The 25,337-nt window shown below is 32.4% G+C and overlaps 4 protein-coding genes across 21 annotated transcripts; 1 reads left to right on the top strand and 3 right to left on the bottom strand.

Annotated features, from left to right (window-relative positions):
• Positions 1-263: 263 nt before the first annotated feature.
• Positions 264-1,345, bottom strand: LOC145940289 (protein Abitram). Its single transcript, XM_083045218.1, has one exon. It carries the CDS (start codon positions 1,191-1,193, stop codon positions 414-416), a length of 780 nt encoding a protein of 259 aa, XP_082901344.1. The 5' UTR covers positions 1,194-1,345; the 3' UTR covers positions 264-413.
• LOC145940284 (RCC1 and BTB domain-containing protein 1-like) lies at positions 1,322-5,943 on the bottom strand. Of its 11 annotated transcripts, none has more exons than XR_014425982.1 (14): positions 5,786-5,925; positions 5,439-5,563; positions 5,153-5,370; positions 4,649-4,780; positions 4,257-4,563; positions 4,051-4,175; positions 3,690-3,971; positions 3,306-3,436; positions 3,106-3,209; positions 2,858-2,973; positions 2,630-2,766; positions 1,693-1,868; positions 1,534-1,605; positions 1,407-1,462 (listed from the first exon to the last, which is right to left on the bottom strand). XR_014425982.1 is itself a non-coding variant. In XM_083045209.1 (13 exons), the coding sequence occupies exons 1-13, from the start codon at positions 5,845-5,847 to the stop codon at positions 1,376-1,378; spliced, it is 1,743 nt and encodes a 580-aa protein (XP_082901335.1). In that variant the 5' UTR covers positions 5,848-5,925; the 3' UTR covers positions 1,322-1,375. The 11 variants fall into 11 exon arrangements, 4 of the variants coding, with proteins under 4 accessions (XP_082901335.1, XP_082901334.1, XP_082901338.1 ...); XR_014425981.1 differs by having other exon boundaries at positions 2,858-2,988; XM_083045209.1 differs by lacking the exons at positions 2,630-2,766; positions 2,858-2,973 and having other exon boundaries at positions 1,322-1,462; positions 1,693-1,713; positions 1,792-1,868.
• On the bottom strand, positions 5,907-10,395 carry LOC145940287 (RCC1 and BTB domain-containing protein 1-like). Of its 2 annotated transcripts, none has more exons than XM_083045214.1 (11): positions 9,948-10,395; positions 9,706-9,836; positions 9,440-9,636; positions 8,659-8,799; positions 8,247-8,565; positions 8,014-8,153; positions 7,662-7,934; positions 7,270-7,394; positions 7,076-7,173; positions 6,858-6,988; positions 5,907-6,039 (listed from the first exon to the last, which is right to left on the bottom strand). In XM_083045214.1, the coding sequence occupies exons 1-11, from the start codon at positions 10,019-10,021 to the stop codon at positions 6,031-6,033; spliced, it is 1,638 nt and encodes a 545-aa protein (XP_082901340.1). In that variant the 5' UTR covers positions 10,022-10,395; the 3' UTR covers positions 5,907-6,030. The 2 variants fall into 2 exon arrangements, with proteins under 2 accessions (XP_082901340.1, XP_082901339.1); XM_083045213.1 differs by lacking the exon at positions 5,907-6,039 and adding an exon at positions 6,451-6,758.
• A 404-nt stretch (positions 10,396-10,799) lies between these two features.
• Cpsf6 (cleavage and polyadenylation specificity factor subunit 6) lies at positions 10,800-23,859 on the top strand. Of its 7 annotated transcripts, none has more exons than XM_083047226.1 (13): positions 10,890-10,976; positions 12,425-12,492; positions 13,220-13,444; positions 14,039-14,266; positions 14,406-14,885; positions 15,583-15,627; positions 16,375-16,501; positions 16,818-16,931; positions 17,915-18,195; positions 18,395-18,692; positions 18,869-19,133; positions 22,128-22,208; positions 22,859-23,859. In XM_083047226.1, the coding sequence occupies exons 2-13, from the start codon at positions 12,490-12,492 to the stop codon at positions 23,025-23,027; spliced, it is 2,316 nt and encodes a 771-aa protein (XP_082903352.1). In that variant the 5' UTR covers positions 10,890-10,976; positions 12,425-12,489; the 3' UTR covers positions 23,028-23,859. The 7 variants fall into 7 exon arrangements, with proteins under 7 accessions (XP_082903349.1, XP_082903354.1, XP_082903350.1 ...); XM_083047227.1 differs by lacking the exon at positions 10,890-10,976 and adding an exon at positions 11,481-11,617; XM_083047223.1 differs by lacking the exon at positions 12,425-12,492 and having other exon boundaries at positions 10,800-10,976.
• Positions 23,860-25,337: the final 1,478 nt, after the last annotated feature.

Here is a 25,337-nt window from a genome sequence, read left to right on the forward strand (position 1 = left end):
TTTAACAGTATTAATAATTATATCTTATGAGCTTATAAACTCAGGAGACAAGCTATAAATAATTCATATTAGAAAAAGATATGTATGTGATTGCCGTTAGATATAATTTTAAATACTCTTCATTACACAAAATAGGATCTCTTTTTATGGATAATGTGACATTATTAAAATTGTTCAATTATTATTTTGTAAAAATATAAAACAAGCAAAAGAAAAAATTAGATTAAAAAAACATAAGATAAAAAAAACTGAATTCATGTAGTTCTGTATTTGTTCTGTCTTTATTATTTTTAATTTTTTGGATTTGTCATTTCTTATAAGATATCTTATTATTAAATTTGTTGTTACCAAGTAATTTTTCACCCAATATAAATTATTGCAAGTGTAAACTAAATATTTCCACATACTGTACTTTACGTGTCTGCTACTGTTTTCTCTCTTTCTTTAATTAGTTCAATATATTGTTCATGAGTCAATAAAGATTCTTTCAAATTCTCCAAAAGCTTTAGATTCGGTAATATTATAGCCAAATAGCCACCTTTATGTGGCAGATTTTTGAGAAGCCTTGGATCTTCCAACAACAACTCGTTAACTTCCACTAACTTTCCAACCATACAGCACTTAATCATATAGGTCTGTCCGTCAGAACATGATATACTACAGATATTCGAATTAGTTTGCAATGGTTGCGCGCCATGCTTACCCTTTCCTGAGACCTTATTCTTAGATCTGTCTAACTTATCGCTGACCTTAAAATTCACTCTCGTTATGTCTTTATCACCCTGCAGAATGACGTGACTAGGTGCCAGGGACAGCATACAAATACGATTGCTGTGTATTCGTATGCATATATCATCTCCGGACGATTGGACGTTTAATTTGTAATAGGGAGTAAAATAGCGATCGGTAACAGTAGGAAGATAGCCATTGTATTCCACTTCATCTAACATGTCGGAAGCATCATTGTCAGGAGGAAATTGAAACTCGTCGTCGTCGTCAATAATTTCTAAATTCCCATCATCGCCTTCCTGCTGCTCTTGTTTCTCTTCAAGAAAGATTTCCTTTGCATCAGAAGTACCTGTCACATTTTCTTGATCGCTACTCTGCTCCCTTTTACATGACCTCTCGTCACACTCATTCTCAGACTTCAAACGTTTGATCTCTGGCTCATGAACGTCTGTTGTCAAATCCATATTAAATTCCAAGTTCTAGATCACTGAATATTTCAACCAAAACGACACGTGGTCCGCAGTTGTCAAATAACATATATATACACACAGTCATATATGATTACAAAAATAAATTCTAATCTAGTGATTTTTAATAATCATTAATAATTGAGTTATTAATAACAAAACTAATCGTGTGCTAACAATTAATTGCTACTTTCTTGCTGCAGGATTCCTCTGCTTTCTACCCTCTTGTGTCTGGATTCTGCGTTTGCTCTCCTACGAATCTCTCTCTGCAACAAACGAAGAGATCCATCCCCACGTTAATTTCTTCAACCGCGACCAAAAATCAAGGAAGACCTACTTGCTCCTTTATGCATTCCTTCATCTGCTTCTGGATCTGCTCGCAGTATCCCAGGAACCTTCGGTAAGGATGCTGCAAGCACAGATTGTTTGTTGACACACGATTGTTGTACAGGTTATGGACAGGGTAAAAATTTAGCAGCCAGCTGTTGTTCATTACCTCATTCTCGCAATCCTGAAACTTGTGAAATATCCAGTTACAGGCAGAATTGTGCGCGGCCAACGATTTGTAATTCATCTCCCTAAGCTAGGTCGCTACCCTTGAATCATCGCATGTGTTTCTCGTTATGCAATCGCGAGAACTGACTCTGACTTGCCGATCCATATCGCGTCTTACTTGAAAAAATTTACTACATTAATAATTTTAATTTTAATTTTAATTTTTTCATTTTATTTTTTTGTCCTGCAAGCACGGATTTACAATTTGCGAGCAGAAAAGTTTATATCTTTAATATATAACAGATATTAAAAAAAGAAATATTTATTATAGGATTATTTTATGAATTTATTACAATTATATGGATTATTTTATTATAGGAATTATTTTATGAATTTATATTACATTATATATTAGATTATTTTATGATTTATCATTGGACATTGAATGGCTTTATGTTAGGAAATAATAGTTTCAAGTTTAAAAAATTTTTTATTAAATATTGGGAAATACAAGCATGAATTTTTTGTATATGTACTTAAAATTATTTATCTTATAAGAGTTAGCTTAATTAGCAAATATACTATAAAACAAATATACGATAAAAGCTACAACTACAATAAAAAGCAATAAGCTAAATGAACGAATGCTGATAATTACAGAAATTACAGTTTGACAGAATCTATTGTATGCATTTGCATAAATATAAATATTATATATAAAACATATTTCCGTAGTAGTTTTCAGTACAACTGAATAAAGCTAATACAAAAGATTAAAAAATTAACTGGAATTGTGATCAAAATCAATTCTTTTCGTTTCTATATATCTCATAAAACTATCCAAAAGCAAACAAAATGAAAGTTTCTATAATTAGATATGTATATAGGAACAAAGATATTTAACGATTTAATTCCAAACTCTGAAGAAAACAACTTACTTTTTAAAAGCTTTAGCTTCGGCTATATTACGCATCAAACGGAGTTGTATATCACTATTTAAATTTATAAAAGATTCGCTTAATACTACAGCTGTCGTATGCTTCAATATGAACTGGAAGCAATAACCCTCCACTCTCTGAAAATCATATGGCATTTGACATATATATTTATATTTGGCAATTAATAAAGTTTGACATTAAGAAAAAATTATGAACTGTAATAGTTACTTTCATATTGTTTTGAATCGCAAATTTATAGATAGAAATTACATTAGATGTGGTGAATCCTGATTTTATCAATTTACTGCATTGATACTTTAGTTGCCTCTCGCCAAATGTATTAGCTAAAGTCAACAACTCTATAAAACAAGGCAGCTTTCATTGTAAGCAATAATAATGAGTAAAAATAATAAATGAGTAAAAATAATCACGTGTAAGCAATAATAAATCATGACATATGTAACTGCTTAACTTACCTAAAATGTTTTCTACGGTAGATAGTTTGATCATTTCAGTATATAAATATTCCAGAAAGGCTTTATACACAACATAAGAGAATTCAAAATGCTGGATATTCACCCTGTTGGGAGAAAATATTGACGCACGATTAAATAAATTTAAAGAAGTTTTAATAAGAATAGTACCGATTCTCTTTCTTAAATATGTACATATGTACCTCAGATTTTTTTCTTCCTCCATATATTCATTGTGTAATAAGTTTTTAAAATATTCACTACGCTTCATCAGGATTATTTTATGTACATAAATAGGTTTATTTTCTACATTTACTACGAGATCACTCGTCGTCTGTCAGAGAGAACGTAGAAATTGTTAAAATATACTGACATAATATTAACCATATAATCTGAATCTAAATTTTACACATACATATATATATTAAATTAACAAACTTGGTAATTAAATCTCGAATTAGAATCAAAGTAAATTATTAATTTAAATGGTTTTTAAAAGAAAATTTAAATATGCACACACATAGACGAGACTTCACAATTTAAAAATGTAAAACATGCAGAAATAACAAAAGTTGGATGATACATACGGGATCATCGAATGCAGTTTCTAAGCTTTTCCACATTGTATCCATTTCTATACGTTTAGAATGTTTAGATTCATGCGCAATGACACGATCATATATATAAACCATGTGCGGCACGTTGTTTGTGAATACATCGTATATAGTCGAAAATGTTGTGACAATCGGAGTTGTAATTTTCATATTAAAACAGCAACCCCATATATAGACACATTCATCTTCAGCAAGAGCGACACTTATGTCACTGGTGTATACTGCTGCGATGTCCAATATCGTTTTCATTGGCAACTGTTGAACAAAAAATCGTATTTTATTTTTTTTATTTTTTATTTTTTTATCATAGCGATTACACATTAAAATGAATCACCAAATTAAGCCGACGGAAATTCTTCTTCTCTACACCCAATTGTCCGTAATTATTTCTGCCCCAGGTGAAAAGTTTTCCGTCTTTCGATAATGCCAATGTATGCGCTTTACCGCAGACTACCTTAACTGAAACATTAAAATCGGTCGTTTACATTTGCAAATAATCGCGCATTTTTTTTTAACAAGAATAAAAGAATTTTTAGAAACCTATGTCTTTATTTGAGAGCGTAATGATTTCAAGCGGAGTATAACTGAATGTGCAGTATGAATCATTTTTGTGTAGAGCATATTCGACATCTCCCAATTGACCATATTCATTGTCGCCCCAACTGTACAACTTATTTTCATCAGTGATAACAACACTAAAATTCGAACCACAAGCAATATGTACAACTTTCTTTCCATTCAAAGCCTCTGATATTATTTCAAACGACTTCCTGATGTATATGTAATCGTTTGTTATATGGGATGCTTTTTCACGTGCGACGTAAGAGTGCTCTCCCCAAACGTACACCTAAAATCATACATATATTTTAAGTTATCTAATTAGTATAACAATGATAATTATATAGATATCATATATTTCAATGATCGCTTACCGTTCCATTTTCATCGAGAAAAAGAAAATATCTAGCACTACATGCAATATTTATAATGACTTTTTCATTTAACCCATCGAGTTTAAAAGGTGTTTTATACGCATGAAAGATACTTGTACCCCAGAAATTTACCTTTTAAAAGCAGTAATGTTATAGATTTTAATATCATATTTAGTCTTATTTATTTCATATATAACATATTAAAATTTAATTTAAAAAAAAATCCTGTAGCAGAAGTTTGCAAAAGAATAATGTTTAATCATTTGTATTACTGAATTGTATTAAGGTTTGATCATTTGTGTATTACTGAATATTTGATGAATTTATAAAATCTCTATGTAATTATATAAAATCAGTGCTAGCTATATTAACAAATATAAAAAAAAGATCACAAACCACATTTTTTACACAAAATAGCATTTAAAAAAAAATACAAAAATCTCAATCTACAACTTGATATATTTCTTACTTTCATTTTACTTTTCATTATATATGTAATTTTACCTGTCCATTTCCCATAAGTGCAGCATTACACATTTTCGAGCAATGGAGAAATTTCTTAATATACTTTCCAGACAATATTTGTATTTTTTCAGGATACAATGTTCTATATGGGATATCATTATCGGTGTCCTGAAATCCTAATCGCCCATTGTCATTAGTGCCCAAGCCATATACCATATTGTCTCTTGTCGCGATTATAGCTGAATTACCGTCTTCACCTGTTTTAAAATGCCAAATATAAATAACAATATCATCAATGAAAATGATGAAAATAAAAGCGAATTACCAAATATCATGACCATATAAATTTGCTCAATAAAGCTCAATTCTAATAAGTTAAAGATTGGCCATCTCCTCAATTCCAAAGGATGTTGTCTCGTGAAATTAAATCGCACATCTTCCTTTTTAGTTCTATCAATAATTTATTTTTTTTTTTTTAGTGAAATTAATCGCTAAACTAAAATTAATCATTAACGACGTTTGACTTGATTCTATTTTATTTTCCTTTTTATTCCTATTATATATAAATGAGTTCTTTGATTTATTAAATATAGTTTCTGATTAAACTTTGCAATTGCCCGATAGAGACTCTTTAAAGTTAACACATTTCTTAAAGAAAAAAATTTAACTTACAATGTTACGCTTTCCTCTGATAGTGAAGAAAACCGATCGATGTCTTCGTCGTCGCTATCCATTTTGCGAATATAAGTTAAATGTTTAAAGTTTGACCTGATTTACTTAAATTTCGGTGAAAATAATGTCAGCCTCTTTTTTTCTTTTGCGTAAACACATATGTTTGAAAAATAAACATTGTCGGTCGACAGTATAAAAAAAGTTGTGAGTCGTTAAAAATAACAGTTTTGAAAGTGAGGAAAACATCAACAGATCTGGAACATAGAATCATACAATTGACCAACCACATGGAATTAAATAATAGAAACAAGGAATAATATCTATCCCCTCTCTGTTCCTATTGGTACATATATTTCTATTCCCTGTTCCTATTACTTTTATATTCTGCGATAAAAAAAATAAGCTAAATGAATAATGCTAACTACAGAAATTGCAGTTTGATAGAGCATATGATATATTGTGTCATATAGATAATGCATAAACATAAACATTATGTACATTTTTGTTAAATAAAAGCAGCTTTTATTTCGATACAGCCGAATAAAACCAATATAATTTGAACATAAATTTGATATTTTAAAATACAACAATTAACTTCCACAAAAAAAATATTTTATAAATTTATTATGCAACACGTACAAATTGTATAAAAAAATTAACTGGAATTGTGTATTCAAAATCAATTCGGACATTTATTCGCATCTATATATAAGATTATACTATAACATTAGAAATAAATATAAAAAAATTTTTGTTAAGACTAGATATATCCGGAAATAAAAGTATTTGGCAATTTTATTTCATTTTCGAGTTTAAAGCTTAAGAAAACAAATTACGTTTTAAAAGCACCAGCTTTGGCTAATTTACATGTTAAATCAACTCTTATTTTACTATCCAAATTTCTGAAATGTTCACTTAATACTACAGCTGCCATATTCTCTAATATAAATTCGAAACTGCATTCCTCTATATCCTGAAAATTATATGGCACTTGACATATATATTCACATTTAGCAATTAAGTTAATAAGTTAATAAAGTTTTAATAGCCAATTATGAACTGTAATAGTTACTTTTAAATACTGTTCAATCGCATTGACATAGACAAAGATTACATTTGATTCCGTGAGCCGTCCAGTTATAGATGTAGTGCAGAATTTCACAAGTTCAATCTCGCAATATGCATTAGCTAAATCCAATAACTCTGTAAAATAAGGCGTTATTTTAATTACAAATTTAAGCAATAATATATATATAAATCATGACATCGATATTTAATCGCTTAACTTACCTAGTATCTTTTCCACACCAAGATCAATTACACCAAAATATAAATATTTCAAGTAACCTTTATACACATCATAAGAGAATTTTTTATGCTTGATCACACTGTTAGAAAACACATCAATATACGATTAAATAAAATTAAGGAATTTTTTAATAAGAATGGTATGCTGATTCTTTTTTAAATACTTTTTTAAATACCTGAAATTCTCTCCTGCCCAACTATATTTGAACATGTATCTGAAATATGCGCTGCGGATTATCAGAAAGGCTTTATGTACATAAAGAGGTTTCTCCTCTACTAGTATTATAAGATCACTCATCTCCTGTAAGAAAGAATATATAGACAATATAATATTAACAATATGTATAGTCTAAATCTGAATTATATATATATATATATTTAAAAAAACTTTTAAGAAACTTAAAAAAAATTAAATTAATAATCTACTTCAATTAGAATTGAATAACTTTATTTTTTTTAAAAAGAATATTAAAATATGGATACACATAAATACAGACAAGATTTTACATTGAAAAAATTTAAAATACATGCAAAAATAACGAATATCAAAAAGTCAGATAGTACATACAGAATTATTGAACGCAGATGACCAGCACCCAAATATACTCGATGTTTTACATTTACGGTCATATGTGTCCACAGGCATGAAATTATAAATCATGTACGGTACATTATATAAGAATATATCGTACATGTTCGAAAACTGAGTGATAGTCGGAGTATATATCGCCTCATTATTCCAGCAGCCCCATACATAGATATGTCCATCACTACTGAGAGCGACGCTTGTGTTAGATAAGTATACTGCCGCGATGTCCAATATCTTTACTTTCATTCTTAACTATTCAAGAAAAGATATATATTTTAATTCTATTTTTTGTTTTTTTTATTATGAGAAATTGCACATTAAAATGAATTACCGTAACGGGGTAGGAAATAAAGGGTAGAAAACTAGAAGTACTGGTCGTACCCAATTGTCCATAATTATTTCTACCCCAAATGTAGAGGTTTCCATATTTTGTAAGTGCCAATGCATGCGCCTCTCCGCAGACTACCTTAACTGAAACATCAAAGTCATTCGCTTAGCAATGTTGCTTGCATTTGCAAATGCTCAATATTGTCATTTTTTTTTTATTAGAAATGAAACAAAAACCTATTTTTTGATTTGAGAGCCCAGTGACTTTCTGCGGAGTGGATTTGTAACTGTTGCTAGAGTTTATGTCGTCTATAACAGATTCATCAAGGCCCAGTTGGCCATATATATTACTGCCCCAACTATATACCTGATCCTCATCAGTGATAGCAATATTAAAATGTGCACCACAAGCAATAAATACAACTTTCTTTTCATCAAAATTGTTTACCATGTAAAACAAATTCGAGTTGGTTGTGTCACTTTCTGTGGAATTATCATTATTTATTATATCTATATCATCTGTTTTCCAAAACATATCTATTCCCCAATAATATACCTAAATCATACAGATATTCAAAATTAGGAACAACATACATTTTAACTACAATAGTTATATAGATATTACTATATTTCATATATAATTGCTTACCTTTCCACCCAGAGTGAGAAAAAGAAAATATTGAATACCACACGCAATATCTGTAATGTATTTCTCAGTCAATTCGTTGAGTTGAGAAAATGTGTGCGATGTATCAGATGATAAGACTACATTGTTACCCCATAAGTATACCTTTTAAAAGCAATGATGTTATAGATTTTAATATCATGTTTAGTCTTAATTATTTTATACAGAATATTAAAATTTGATTACAAGAACACTGCAGCAGAAAAGTTTGTGAAAGAAGGTAATCATTTGCAATACTTTGTACTGAGTATTTCCTGAATTTATGAAATCTCTCAGCGATTGTATAAAATCATTGGCTACATTATAATAAATAGTAAAAAAAAATCATACATTTTTTATACACACAATTTCATTCTTTATAAAATTATCAAAATTAATACCAAGGGTATCGTAAACTACTTTTTTTTTAAATGCAAAATAATATTTTAGAAAACAAAAATTTATCTTAATCTTATATTTCAAGGATATTTTTTTCTATTCCCATGTATTTTCATTCAAAAGAGCAGTAATAATTTTTTTCCAGTAATAATTTAATTTCCTTCCTAATTTTAAATGTTAATAAAATAAAACTTATTTAAAAGTTGTATAAAGAGAATTGTCACGTGTTCATATTTATGCACTGCAACATTATATATATAATATATACTCATTAAATATGTGTTTAAGCCAATTATTTCTTCCACAACTTGATAATATTTTTTACTCTCATTTTATTTTTCATTATATATGTAATTTTTTAATATACCTTTCCATTTTCCAAAAGTACAGCATTACTTAGTTCCAAAGAATAGGCAAATTTCTTTATAGGTGCTTCACACAATATTTCTAGTTTTCTTGGATGCAGGATGTTAGATGTGTCCGTTAATCCTAATTGCTCATAGTTATTATTACCCAAGGCATATACCATTTTGTCTCTTGTCGCGATTATAGCTCCATTTTTAGCTGTTTAAAAATGTCAAAGTATAAATTATGATATCAATGAAAATAGGGTGAAAATAAAAAGCAAATTACCAATTATCATAACCATAGAAATTTGCCTAATAAAGCTCAATTCTAATACGTTAAAGATTGGCCATCTCCTCAACTCCAAAGGATGTTTTCTCGTGAATTTATACAGCACATCTCTCTCTCTCTGTTCTTCTCTAATAATTAATTTTTTAGTTTAGTGATTTAGTGAAAGTAATCATCAATAACGAATTAATTCTTATTAAATTTCGCAATTGCCCGATGGAAAGAAAAAAAGTTCAACTTACAGTACTTCGTGTCTCTTTAATAATACTGCTCTTACAGAAGGGTGATAAATATCTTCGATTACTTCGCCATCCATTTTGCGAATATAAGTTAAATGTTTAAAGTTCGACTTGTTTTACTTAAATGTCGATGAAAATACTTTCTTTTTTTTTTTTTTTTTTTTTTTCCTCGTAAATACAAATGTTTGAAAAGTATAAACATTGTCGGTCGAAAGTATAAAAAAAGTCGCGAGTCGTTAAAAATAACATTTTTGAAGGTTAGGAAAACACGTGGAATCAGTTTCACCGGTCGATAGATTTTCTAACCTCCATAAATATCACTATTTATAACTCTTCATATTATCAAGAGATGATTTTTATTTCGCAAACTTTATAAGTGTATTTATTATTAAAATTAGTGTATTTTTCATTAAAATTCAATAAAAATGATCAAAAGTAAATATTTATATCATACTCAGCTAATCAGATTTTAATTTGGTTACATCGCAATTGGACGCAACCACTCGGATCGATCGGTGCCTAGGGTAAAACCAGCCCGATTGGCCAATCAGGGAGTCCTGCGTTCAACTAGAAAAAATCCACCAATAGGAGCAGGGAACAGTACTGTTCCCTGCTCCTATTGGTGGATTTTTTCTAGTTGAACGCAGGACTCCCTGATTGGCTTGATTGTGAGGCAACAAACTTCTCGGCGAATCAAAGATGTCCACCAATAGGAGCAGGGAACAGTACTGTTCCCTGCTCCTATTGGTGGACATCTTTGATTCGCCGAGGAACGAATCGATTCGCGTCATGAAAACTCGAGCCTCGCCGGCCGGCTGCTACTCCGCTCCGGTGTGACGTCACGTCCGGCTGATCGCGGGGGCCTACGGCGTAATCGACCGCGGTGTCGCGCTCACGTCGCGCTTATTGTATATCCTCGCGAGCAACCCGGCTCGTCTGGCGTATCTCGATGCAGTGAGCGTCGGTGTACGGAAAATGGCGGACGGTGACATAGATTTGTACGCCGACGATCTCGAGCAAGATTTCGCGCAGGTAATTCGCACTTCTCTCTGAAATAAGCGACAAAGAGACCGGCGGGGCATGCGCTCTCTCTCTCTCTCTCTCTCTCTCTCTCTCTCCCATTTTCTCCGCCGAGACGTTCGTCGAGAAGGTATCCGCGATCGCGTAAAATCGCGACGCGCCAAGAGGTTGGGTAGAAAAAGGAGGGGGGGAGTCGGGGGGGAACGAAAAGGAGCTATCGCCTTCGCGATTCTGCGAGGATTCCCGGATTAATTATTGTTTCGCGCGCGGTTCCTCGGGTGTCATGGTGGTCTCGCTAAGGGCGGTACGTTGCTAAGGATCGACTCGCGCCACCGCGAGTTCTCGTGAACGTTATTATTATTATTATTATTATTATTGTAATACTGTGTATATTTTCGCGAGCCGGCAAGACTAAGCGCGCGCGCGCGCGCGCGAGAGAGACGAGACGCTTCGCCCTGAAGTTTGTTGCCTCACAATCAATCTCCTTGTTGAACGATCGCCCGTCTCCTAGAGCTAGTGCCCGTGTCTCTCGTCTGCTGCCGCCGAGCTTGTGTGATCTTGTGCGCTCGCGCGCGTTTCCGTTCCCCGGAGCTAGCGCGAAAGCACACTAATATACGGGTTCGCAGCAGGAATTGACCAAAATGGTGCTAGCGGTAAGGCGAATGTCGAGTAGTTTATACTCTTCTCTCTCACACCGTCCTCCTCTCTCTCTCTCTCTCTCTCTCTCTCTCTCTCTCTCTCTCTCTCTCTCTCTCTCTCTCTCTCTCTCTCTCTCTCTCTCTCTCCCCCCCCCTCTCTCCCCCCTCTTCCTCCCCTCCTTCCCCCTTATTTTAGTCTGTCTATGACTCTTTATAATTTCATCCTTCCACACAAAAACACACACGTACTCCGCTGCATGCGAGATATATTACACGTTTTCTGTTTTTTTTTTTTTTTTTTTTTTAGGGGGTGGGATTTTCTCCCTTGCGGAAAAAATGTTTAGTATACTTCTGCAAGGATTGAAATCGGTGTAATTTCATTCAAGTCGATTTTTAATGTGCTTTATAAATAGGAGGAACCTTGAATTAATAATGTTTGCCACAAGATTGTACAGGAGATTTTCAATTTAAGTATTATGTACAGTTTTCCAGATATTCTCTCAGAATTAAATGGTGACGTTTAATTCTATTAGATATAAATTTGGAAAGGAACTCTTCTCGATTTTTTAAACAATATCTTTCAGGAAAATGATACTTATTGTATTTTAAACAAAGTAAATGAAATATATACAATCGTATGTCTTGTAGAAGAAAGAGTAAATATGTAAGATATAATTCAGAAATAAAATACATTAAGATTGTGTTTGTGTATCTATGTCGCATCAAAGTTTGAACTTGTTGAAATTACATCTGACTTTAATCTGCGCTTTATTGTCTCTTCACAATGCAAAAAAAGTCTGTATATCTGCATATCTGTTACAGTCGAAGTGTACGATTGGTTGATCGGTTGAACTACCAAGGTGCAGGAAGTCGCGTGTAATAAGAAAATGGTACATTTTCGATTATTTACATTTTGATAATTAATTTCCATAAGCTATATAATTTATACATTGAACTATTATAGAAGCGTCTTGAGATCATATTGTCATATTGAGCATTATTTTAAATATGTGTTGCGAGTTCTCTGCTTTTGTTTACAATAGACGGTTCAATAATTTTACTGTAGACTGTTTTATGATTGATTCTTCGTGGCTTTTATTTGCACTCATATTTAATGCTCAAATAACAACATGAACTCAACATGTTCTTACAAATTTTGTGTTTTTTCTTTTTTTTTAAGAGAAAAATAAAGATTTATTAAAATTCTTTTTGATGAATACAATATAAATAACTTTTGATAATGATGTAATTAAGAAATAGAGATTAGACAAGTAAAGTATAGAATATTTGTTTAGTGTTGTGTTATTTTATCTAATTATATTCTGTAGAATTATTTTGCACTTTGACTGTAACATATTCAGCACATACGTGTGTGTGTGTATATGTGTGTATGTACATACTAAAATAAAATTCCACCATTGCACATTTATATTTGTTGCGACTAGTCTGTCTGCTTCTCATCTGAGATACAAAATTGAAAAAGAAAATACTGGTTAATATTATCGCTCAACATGACACGCGTTCTCCCAAAAAGAAAAGAAATGAATTCAATGTCTCTCATTATCTCCATCGTACTTCTCCAGCGTACTTCATTGCTTGCTTGCATATCTGTTTCAGGACGAATTCGCCGGTGATGGCGTTGATCTCTACGATGACGTGATCGCCGCCCCAGCAGGTGGTAATGGTGGCGTTTCCTCCGGGAATACCGGGGATGGTGGTAGCGATACCACGTCTCCCAATGAGGAAACCAATGGAAACGCACCTTATCATCAACTTGGCAATAATATACAACCGAACCAAATCGGTCGACGTCATCAACTTTATGTTGGAAATTTGACATGGGTATATATGCATAGAAAGATTTAATTTTAACATTTTTTAGATATTTTTTTTCCTATTACTCTTCTTATACAATTTATTGGGTATCATAATATAAGACATACGATAAGACATTTACGTATATCGATCAAAAGATAATATATCTATAGATTAATGTTTTTCTAATGTAATATATTTGTGATATATCGTTTTGTGTAGTATATTTATTATAAGAAAAAAAAAGAACATTTTATTTGATAATATCATAAAAAATTCAGTAAAAAAATAGCTTATAAAAGAATATTTTATGAATTAAAAATAAAATTAAAATTAAAAAGAATTGTTTTTAATAACTTGTTATTATTTAATTACTTATTTAATAATTTAATTTTGCTTTATTTTTTATGCAAAACTTTTCTCTTATTATATTTCTTTTAGTACATATCAAAGATTTGTCTGATCAGAAAATATTTAGATCTTAATAAAATGTTTTACTCCTTTTTTTATCTTTTTAATATGCTTGTGTATCAAGATAATTTATATTAAAATTTTCTATTTTATATATGTAATTACATGAGAGTCGAGATAAAATATCATAACAAATATCCTTACTTTCAGTGGACAAGTGATCAAGATATAACAGATGCAGTGCAAAGCATCGGTGTTACTGACTTTGCAGAAGTGAAATTCTTCGAGAATCGCGCCAACGGACAATCCAAAGGTTTCTGTGTAATATCTTTGGGCTCTGAACAGAGTATGAGAATATGCATGGAAAGACTGCCCAAGAAGGAGTTACATGGTCAAAATCCTGTAGTGACTTTTCCAACGAAACAGGCGCTGAATCAAGTATGTATATAATTGTGCATTATGATACGAATAAAAAACAAAAAGAAGGCAATTGCAGCGTACGCAGATAATACGCTACATCGCGAGTAGTGGATACATGTGGGACTTATACACGACATGTTTCTTTATGTGTTCTCAGTTTGAATCGCAGTGTAAGACACGACCCGCTCCGGCTCCACAACAGAGTCAGAGCCAACGTCCTCATAATCCACATCAACATCAGCCACCAATGCCACCTCATCAACAGCACCCCCAACATCCTCAACATCCTCAACATTCACAACAAAATCACGGTCCTAGAATGATGATGGGCCCTCCACAGGGCGTTAGACCTCAGAGAATGCCGCCACCCGGAATGGGTCCGCCGGGGCCTGGTGGACCGGGTCAGCAAGGGCCGCCGCGAATGCATGGTCCGCCACTGGGACCTGGTCCTGGTCCACATCATCCCTTGCCTGGTCACCCTAATCAAGGTCCACCGCCTGGGTATCAGCAAGGACCATGGAACGGGCCGCGTCCGAACGGTCCTCCAGGTCCGCCTAGAGGACCCAGTGGACCGGGTGGACCACCTCAGCAAGGTCCACCAGGACCAGGCCCCGGTCAGCATAGACCGCCTGGAATGGTACGTGTCACTGGCAGATTTTTTTATATTGTTCGTGAATGGATAAAGTATTCGTAATACACATCGAACCGTATTCTCGTATCTATTTAATATTGCATTCTGCATTATAACTGCATAAATAAATTTTTGAAGTTTATTTTGAGCCAAATTTATGCGATCTGAATTTAATTCTTTGGAAATTTTGCAAAGTATGTGCATTAAAAAAGTTATATGTACAGCAAAAAAATATTTTTTGTTACTTCTTGTAGAGTATTAAATGGCCATAATGAGAGAATGAAAGTACTATCTTCAAAATATAAAGACAAAAAACATTAAAAAGTATATATTAAACATAAATTTATTAAAATGTATTTAATAGAGATGAATTATACGTGGAAACTTGCATTTTTCGATAGAACACGTAATATCATTGATTATTTTAAAAGTATTATTCTGAAAATTCCTGTGATGGCTCTATGATATATAGAAGATGTATAGAAATCTCCTTAAACTGTGCAGAATCTGATTATTGACATATTGCGAAATATTTTTTTAATAGTTCTTTTGATAGAATAATCGTAATACTTGTGCAAAAGATGCATTTATACAGAAATCTGCACAGTTTCGAAAAGATTGATTAATGCATGTCTGTTTATTGTAAGTAATCATAGTACAGGCTTAAATATGTTTTGCACTTACATGTCTTACGCGTAAACAGAGTTGCACTAGAGATCTTTCAGAAGCCAGTTATCATATGCCACAGGTAATCGATAATGAGGTCTTTTTTCAATTCTATTTTTTTCGTCTTGTAAAAAAAATAGATTATTCCGTGTCAATCTAGTCAATTATTTTCATTACTTGTTTTCAGAGTGCTTCAATTTCAAGGATTAAATCTTTATAAATATAAACTGGCTATATTTAAAAATAAAAAGAATTGTTGAAAAATAATAATAATTGAGACTTGCAACATATATATGGCTGATAGAAATTAATTAATTAAATGTTCTAAATATAATCTCTCCGCAATTTATTGAATTAGGTCGAGTTTGTATTGTGTTTTATTGATGCATTGGATGTTATTACAAATAATACTTGTGATTTGCAACAGATGTTATACATATTACTATACATGTGCTTAGAAATATTATAAATCAATAATAAAATGTTTGAAAATTGCTTTTTTAACAATAATACATATAATATTATATTATTATAATTTATATGTATAATATTCAATATAATACTTTAAACAATATTAAATTTTTAAGAGAATATTGAAATATTATATGTTTTTATATGTTTTTAGTATTATTAATCTTTATGTAAAAACTTCACAGAATATTAATTTTATGCTAATGTAAATTTTGTCTCCTTACACACACACACACACACAAATGTTTTTTAATTATAAAATTATTTATTAATTTTTTGTTTTTTTCTCACTGAGCTGAAATTACTGATTGTCTATTTATGATAGAGTGAAATAGAATGTTTATCTGTTTTTATCCAGCAATTTCACGGTGGTCCCCCTGGACCACCGGGCCAGGGACCTCCTCGTGGCCCACCCGGACATCCTGGTGGACCTGCAGGGGATCCAAGAGGAGCTCAACCGCGTCCTGAATGGAATAGACCGCCAGGTTCGTGCGTAGATCGACTTTTGTTTCATACTCCCGTAAAAAACTTGGTTCTTATCTTTGTAAAATCTCGTTTTCATCTCAAAATCTTTAAGATTTATTGCTCCTTTGAAACATCTTGAAATTGAATGTATGTAGTACTTTCTCAAATTGCATGATGATCGAATAAACGATGAATGAAAAAACAACGAAGAACATGTGGTGGGAATTCGTGAAACCGAAATTGCACAATTAAAGTAGTGATAATATATTACCATGTACTCAATTTGCCGAAAGAGCATATTAGTATTACTGATAAGATTGTTCGATATGTGCATAGGAATGCATCATGGGCCTCAGGGACCACCAGGTTTCCCTCAACATCAACATATGCAAGGGCCGCAGCCTGGCCAAGGCCCACCACAGAGAGGACCTCCTCCAGGTTCTATGGGTGGTGAGAGACTTAGAATGCTCGTTCGGTGTTACAAATTTTATTAGTCAATTGTTTAAGGCTCCTGGCTCCTTTCCGATCATGTCGAAATCGTGACGTCAGAGGCGAGAAAACACACGCTAAAATTTCTTAGATGCCATTTCAAAATAAAAAAATATTTCGATGAAACAGCACTTCGGATGGCTTTAGCACACTCTTAAAAAACCCCGAAAACTATCCTTTCCCCTTTATAATCAATCAACAGCTGTAAAATGTAATATTATGAAGCCCAGTCCGTCTGGTCTTTGCACATGCGCAATCATTCCGCATGTCAAAGTCTCATATCTCGATCATTTTACAGATGTTGATTGATTATAAAGGGAAAAGGATAGTTTTCGGGGGTTTTTAAGAGTGTGCTAAAGCCATCTGAAGTGCTGTTTAATCGAAATATCTTTTCATTAAAAAATGGCATCTAAGAATTTTCAGCGTGTGCTTTCTCACCTCTGACGTCACAATCCAATATGGCCGCGGTGAGCACCCAGGAGCCTTAACTGTGCTATACACGAGATGCATGATATTGAGGGAAATTGATCTGGCAGAAGCATTTAGGTGCAAGATGTTTCAAAGGATCATTTCGTATAATTAAAATGCGCGAAAGACGTACCATTATTTATTGAATTCCTAAAGTATCAACAATCGTAGTAATTATATGTTTTATTGCACCATATCTACAAATCATATATGTATATCTTCATAAATGAATTTCTCAGTACACAATTACTATATTATATATATAAAAAAATGATAATATATATAAACATAATGAAAAAGGGGAAAATATGATTTAGAATATAATTCAAGATTATAAAATAGGAATGTGATTTTTTTTCTATGTGTTTTACACAATGCATTCATAAATTACGTTTAATAAAATTAAGGGAAATAAAAACGAGATTAAAGCAAAAGTATTTTCAGCCGAAATTGACATTAATCATGCACATTGTTAGGTCCGGGAGGGCCGCCTCCAGGACACGGTGGACCACCTCAAGGACCTCCGCAAGGACCACCAGGTGGTCCAGCGCCTCATGTCAATCCGGCTTTCTTTCCGCAAGGACCACCTCATCAGCATCCAGGCCAACATCCACCGGGACCTCCCGGTCCGCCTCATGGACCACCTCATGGACCACCTCATGGTCCTCCTCATGGTCCTCCTCACGGTCCTCCTCATGGACAACCGCATGGACCGCCGCATGTGCCGCCACATGGTTACGGGCCACCTAGTGCACAAGTATTATCTCATTACATCTCATTTAAATATTTAAAGAGCGATAGTCGGTAATTTTCTTTTCTACCATGTGCACATTAAATTTTAATGGATACTACCGTTTCAAATAATTTCTCTGCAAAGTAGTTTATCCATACTACGCTATTTATCACGAAATTTCTATTGAAGAAATATTTTAGTACGATTCTCTATATTATTTCAGGCACCTTACGGAGCACCTGGTCCTGATCATCGTCCGGAAGGTCCGCCTCCGCTGACGGAACAAGAATTCGAGGAGATAATGGGCCGCAATCGCACAGTATCCTCGTCCGCGATCGCTCGGGCGGTGTCCGATGCCGCGGCGGGTGAATACGCAAGTGCCATAGAGACTCTGGTTACCGCTATATCGTTAATAAAACAATCAAAGGTAGCCGCGGATGACAGATGCAAGATCCTGATCAGCTCTCTCCAGGATACTTTGCGCGGCGTCGAAACTAAGAGCTACGGATCCGGACGTAGAGGTGAGACCTTAGTGTACTGTGCTTCATTCTGATCAATACAATTCTTAAAAGTGCTCAAGATAATAAAGAGGAATAGTCTTTTAACTCTCTCTCCTAAAAGTAGAAATATAAAAATCTCTTTTCCTTTTTTCCTCTGTCAATATATTTTATTTGACGGATAACGATTTTTTTTGTAGAACGTTCGCGTTCGCGTGATAGAGAGCGCAGTCATAGAAGACGACGCGAACGGTCCAGGAGCCGGGATCGCGAGTATCGCGAACGTAGCAGAGAGCGGGACCGGGAGCGCGATCGGGAGCGTGATCGCGAGAGAGAAAGAGACCGCGATAGAGACAGGGAGCGTTATTACAGCGAACCATATCCGAGAGAGCGATCACGCAGCAGAGAAAGAGAACGCGAACGCGAGAGAGATCGTGAATATAGAGAGAGAAGCAGAGAAGAAAGGTAAGCCAAATGATCTCACCAGATTACTCTCTTAAATTGCACCTCTCGACCTTTAGTGCGCGTCCAATTGTGTGAAAGGACGAGTCTTGTTGAGGGAAAACAAATTTTTTTCTTTTTTTTTCTTTTTTTTTGGGGGGGGGGGGACTAATGGTTCAAAGAGATATAAACCATTTACGCTGACGCTAATCAAGTATTATGTATATTCCGTGAGAGATATGTCGTTCGTAGAAATATAAGAGTATACGCTATACTATAATAGATTGTGTGAAAGGATTCTGAAGAGGTGCGGAACTGAATCTTTCCGTCCCGATATATTTTTTCCTCACATAGTATATTGGAATTTATTTATGCCGAATCAATAAATTTCCTTTACGCTGTCTATCGAAGACAGATCGTCAATGCGGAACTTCTACATTGTGCGTTTGTACCGTGAGCGAGAATTAAAAGGCACGAAAGAATCTATTATTTTTATGTCGAACGCAAATATGTAATACTCTAAAAAGAAATAGCAGAGAAGAGAGAAGATCAGTACAAGATCAGAAACGAGCAATCATACAAGTTTGACGACGTACTTATTGATAAATTTTATATAGCGCAAATTTTCATTATTTCAACCGTAAAATTGTTCATTTGTTTTAAATCTTATTCGAATTATTGCACACGAAATATAGGCACGAAAGGAAAAGAAAGTTAACGCTGCGTTTATCTTATGCATCGTAATATAATTCAACGCGATACTTATTATAAACAAAATTGCAAAATCATGGTTGAAGCATTATCGTAATTTTTCTCTAGAGGCAGCAGATTCTGCCGATCTTTTTCGTATATAATTACGCAATCGAGCATTTTTTCAATCATCCATCGTGTACAAGTTTGCAATGTATATTCCATGTTTTTCTTATATAATAGTTATCGACACGACATTAGATTAGATAGTGTATTAGGTAACAAAAGTTTCGAACTAAATTATGTGTGTATTCGTGTAAACAATAGATAATGCGGTATCATTGTCCGTCTACAAAATATGCTACGAAATATATGAAGACAAAGAATACACGAATTATATTCGTTATGTTTACAAAAAAGTAAATTGACTAATTATTAAAACTAAACGAATCTAATTTTTTGTATTTATTTTAATATAAAATTGATTTTATTGTGTATCATTTTTTTATTATATATAGCAGAGTATCTTTATATACGATAATATATATATATATATATATATATATATATATATACGAGGGTAAGTCAAAAAGTAAAGGGACAAATAAAGAAAAACACATTTATTTTAACCTATGTGGAAAATTTACATATCATTTTTCGACATAATCCCCACCAACATCGATACATTTGATCCACTACTTAATAAACTTCTGTATTTCATCCTGGAAGAAAGATTTGGATTGGATGCGTAGCTAGTTATGCACCACTGCAATGACCTTCTCATCCGAAGAAAAATTTTTTCCTCGTAGTGCTTTTTTTAATAAACCGAAAGATGAAAAGAAAAAAGAAAGAAAAAGAAAAGAAATACTACGAGAAAAAAAGAAGAAAAGAAATACTACGAGACCCAATCTTTCTTCCAGAATGAAATACAGAAGCTTATTAAGTAGTGGATCAAATGTATCGATGTTGGTGGGGATTATGTCGAAAAATGATATGTAAATTTTCCACATAGGTTAAAATAAATGTGTTTTTCTTTATTTGTCCCTTTACTTTTTGATTTACCCTCGTATATATATATTTTATCGTATATGTTATATAATATATATTATATATATTATATAATATAATATTTATAATTAAATATATATATATTTTTTTTATTTATTTATTTTATTTATTTATTTATTTATTTTTTTCAAGTATACTCGTACAAGTTTAACACAATAAAATTGGTATAACGATTTGAAAAATATTGCAATGTAACAAGACATTATATTAATATAAATGTAAAAGATTGATGTATCTTTTCTATTTATTCGCGCCGCGCTTTCGTACAGATTTACGTTGTGCAAAAAATATTGTATTATCTTTTCGGTTTTCTCGCGTATACAAATTAAACTATGACTCTTCGTGATTACGCATAGGAAAAACCAGGTACACATCGGTCGCAATGTAAGATTTGGTTACACACACACATACACAATTGTTTATAATGTTTTTTAGTTATTTATCACTATTTTTAATTTTAAGATTTACAAACATGTGTTGCGTATATCTACATCATTTTTTACGCGGTATCTCGCTATATTTTATAAGTATAACCCAGTGAACGGAGCGACGAAAAATCTTTCGATTATTGAGTAAAATATAATTTGCAAGCATAAAAATATAACGAATAGTAAAGACAATATTTGCTGTGATATTTGCCATATATATATGACAAATATTTCTAGTTCACGGTTTACGTTCTCATGCTGTATTGAAACTTTTAGTATCATAGTGAGGAACATGAAACCCTGTAATCATATACACAAACTACTGATCCAAATTATGACTATATATTAAGAAAAGAGAAAAGTTAAAAAGTACATTAAAATATGTGTTACTTAATGTGCATTGTGTTACTCAATTCGCTCAATTTACTCTTTATTGCGTGTTATTTATCTTTTTTCTTTGGTATATGATACCAGGGTTGATGTTAAATATCACATTTCGCCCTGAATTATCTAAGTCATTGATAGTTAATATCTATATTGGTATTTATTAAAATTTAAACACTTGTATATTAATTCTTTATTTTATAAATTGATCGTATTCGATCGCGATTGCGATACATTTACAGTTATGTTGTATTTCTACGGATGATTAATGATGTAATTGTAAAATAGCTTTGTCTCTCGCGAAATGTATCTCTCGTTGATATCGAAATAGCGATGATTTAAACTTACAATCTCTCTTATAGTATAATCTATTTGCTTTTAATGAAATGTAATAAGCCTGGTTATTATAATGGTACCGTCATAACAAAATATATCCATTTTTCATTAGTACAACACGTCAAGCAGCCAGGCCAAGAGTAAAAGAAGAACCGCCAGAGACGGCACCCGTCGCAACTTCCAAGGCGTCTAGGTAATTAACTTTTTTTCATTACAGTGAATGCATGTAGACTTAAATAAACGCTAAGTTTAACGATGAAATAATGCAAAATAGGAAATGTCACGCGTCCATTGCGTAGACAAATCCACTTCCCTTCCTTTCATCTTTCATTTCGTTCATCAAGATAAGAAAAAAAATGCGCGTAGAATAGCGAAGTAAGAAAAAAACTGAAATAACGAATATCTTAATCTTAAATTAAGATTAAAATAAACGAAAAGATCAAAAGTTGTTCTTTTGATCAATAATACAGATCTTTTATTACTACTAACTTGTATAGAAGATCAGGGAAACATATACTCTTTGTACTAGAAATATTTGTGTATTTCTGTTGTAAAAATAATAAGTAAAAATTATTGTAGCTACATATCTGTGATCGCGTATTTTTTAGTCATATTTCTAAATTCGTTTGTGCTTATGCGCTTTTGTACACGAGAGATATATCATAGTAAAGCAGATTTCATTAAAGAAGACAAGGTGAGAGACAAAGAGAGGCGGTGTTTCTTTGTATTAGGCATTAACAATGCCTGATGAGAGATTAACGTTCATGTTAAAGTGGACTCGTTAGATATAACAAAAAGAAAGCAGCACTAAAGTAAGATAATTGGCTGACGTGACTTGTGTAGGTATTATGACGATCGCTACAGAGAGCGCGAGCGAGAGCGAGATCGAGAACGTGAATCAAGCCGAAGACCAGCCGAGCGGGAACGGGAACCGGAACGAGAACGTGAACGGGAACGAGAGCGGGATCGTCGGGACGAACGAGGAGACTCTTCACATCGCGCAAGACATTAAAAAAAAAGAAAAGAAAAACAATACAAACATCGAAGAGATAGGAAGGTGTGCTAAAATCACAGAATTGCAGAATTTATTTAAAGAAACATTAAATGTGGAACAGTACACATATACACATTCATACACACATTGCGATCCTCGTTTCTTAATTCTTGAAGTAAAAGTAATATTATGTCGCTTGTAATGTTGACATGAACATACGTGACAGCTAAGAGAATTGTTAACTAAACGCGACAATGTCGGGAAGTATCGTAGAATAATCGATTAAAAAAGGGATTTCAAGATTTACTTTAACGAATTTAGATTAGTCTTTAGGATTTAGTATAACTTCACATATAGAATTCTATATGTTCTTGTCTTCTTTTCAAAGTAGCCAAACTCGTGTGCTCACCTTAGAATTATCTCTCAATTGATCGCAGAGTTACTTTTATCTTGCATACATATATCTTAATACGATATAGTGCACTCTCTATATGTATACATATATCTATATAATTGTATTAAGAAAATATTTACATTTAGTCCGAGAATAGATTTGTAAAATGAAATGGCTATCGCGTATATAAGATAGGGTAAGAAGGAAAGAAACTTATTTTGATGCAAGAACGCACGAGATTAAGATTTACAGTGGCAAGAGGAAATACAGGAAAAGGGAGCAAGATGTACGACGAGAGCAAGAAATGTTCTTGGAGGAACGAATGGAAGAACGAAGACATCTTACGCGAGAAACCATCTTCAATCTTCTTCAGCACGGACGAGATTCAAGATTGTATCTTAACATATATATATACATATATATATAATACATATATACGCTTTCAAAAAATATAAATGCCAAACATGTCTTTACTTTATTCATCTTGTACACACAAAATCCTGATGATATGAGAAAAGATAGAGAACTATATATTTTTGTTTCTGCGATTTTATAAAGCTCCCGAATTTTCATTGGCCGAGAGTTTTTCGAAAAGCTAGATCATTATATAATAAATATGTATTGTAATCCTCTGATGCGTGTAATCGGCCTATATAACTTGCAAAATCTTTTATTTAGTATTACGAAAAAGCTGTACTCTCATCCGAGGATTTATAATAATGAAGGAAACATTCTCCGCCATAAGTGGAACAAATTTTTAGTAATTGTATATGATCTGCTTTTCGAAGAAATAAAAGTTGGAATATGCTTTATAATAAGAAATTAGAAATAAATGCGCTATAAATATCATGCTTATGAGAATGGAATGTACAGATTGTTATCTCGTAGCAGATATTTTGTAAAAATTTACAACATGTATCTCTCACAGTATTAATAATAATGTATGTAACATTTATATATATATATATATATATATATATATATATATATATGATTATACTAAAAATTCATACAAATTTCATAGAGAATATTTTGAAAATCAATCTCACGAAGCATTATATGTAACGCAATTATTTTTATGTAAAACCAACAAACTCTCCTGACTTTTTGTGTTGTGAGCTGTAAGACTAAGTTAAAAAATGCATGAAGCTTTGGTTATAATTGCATATATTTTCATGCGCTATTCAAAGAATATATATCAGTGATTATTATATCATTGATATTAAAGACTATGCAAATAGCATTAAGAAAATCAAAATCATTTGATATATGAAATAGTCAAATTGTTCACTTAAAATTATGTAAATCGGCGGCGATGTGTGTATCACATAAGATATTGACATATCGAACGTGATGCATTTATATATCATATATTTCTCTATTATAAATAAGTGAAATTAACAATTTGACTATAAACACAAGTTTATTGAGTTAAGTCTGTCTAGTAGTACATTAATATATCTTGCATAACAGAGTCATCAATCTTTTGAAAGAGAAAAAACTAAGATTCTTTGCAAAATGACTTTGAAATGCAAATTGTTAGTATTCTTCCTATGTTCAAACGCTATAATCATTCCATTTTTAAGAATGAAATACTAAATACTTCATCTTTTTGTGAATTTACAGGTAGACTTTAAGCTTAAAATAAAATTTTGTTGAATTAATAAATAATTTCAAAGTGCTTGTAAATTCTACGAAAAGTAAGAGAGCAGAGGAAGAAACAAAAATTTTTGACAAAGTTTATCTTTTATGCGTAATTTAATCCGAAGTATTTATAAAGGGATACATATGATTTTTTTTATTTATGTAAATTGAGATTAACGTTTTTTGAACAATATCTTTTTAGTTTTTATGCTCAACTAGTCTTTATATTAATTTTCCAGAAGGATAAAATTTTATTTGTCTTTTTTTTTAGGAAGAAATATAAATTTTAA

The sequence above is a fragment of the Prenolepis imparis genome, unplaced genomic scaffold, assembly GCF_030444845.1.
Source record: "Prenolepis imparis isolate NDT839.2.m4 unplaced genomic scaffold, iyPreImpa1.0 SCAF_9, whole genome shotgun sequence".
NCBI classification, from domain to species: Eukaryota; Metazoa; Arthropoda; class Insecta; order Hymenoptera; family Formicidae; genus Prenolepis; species Prenolepis imparis.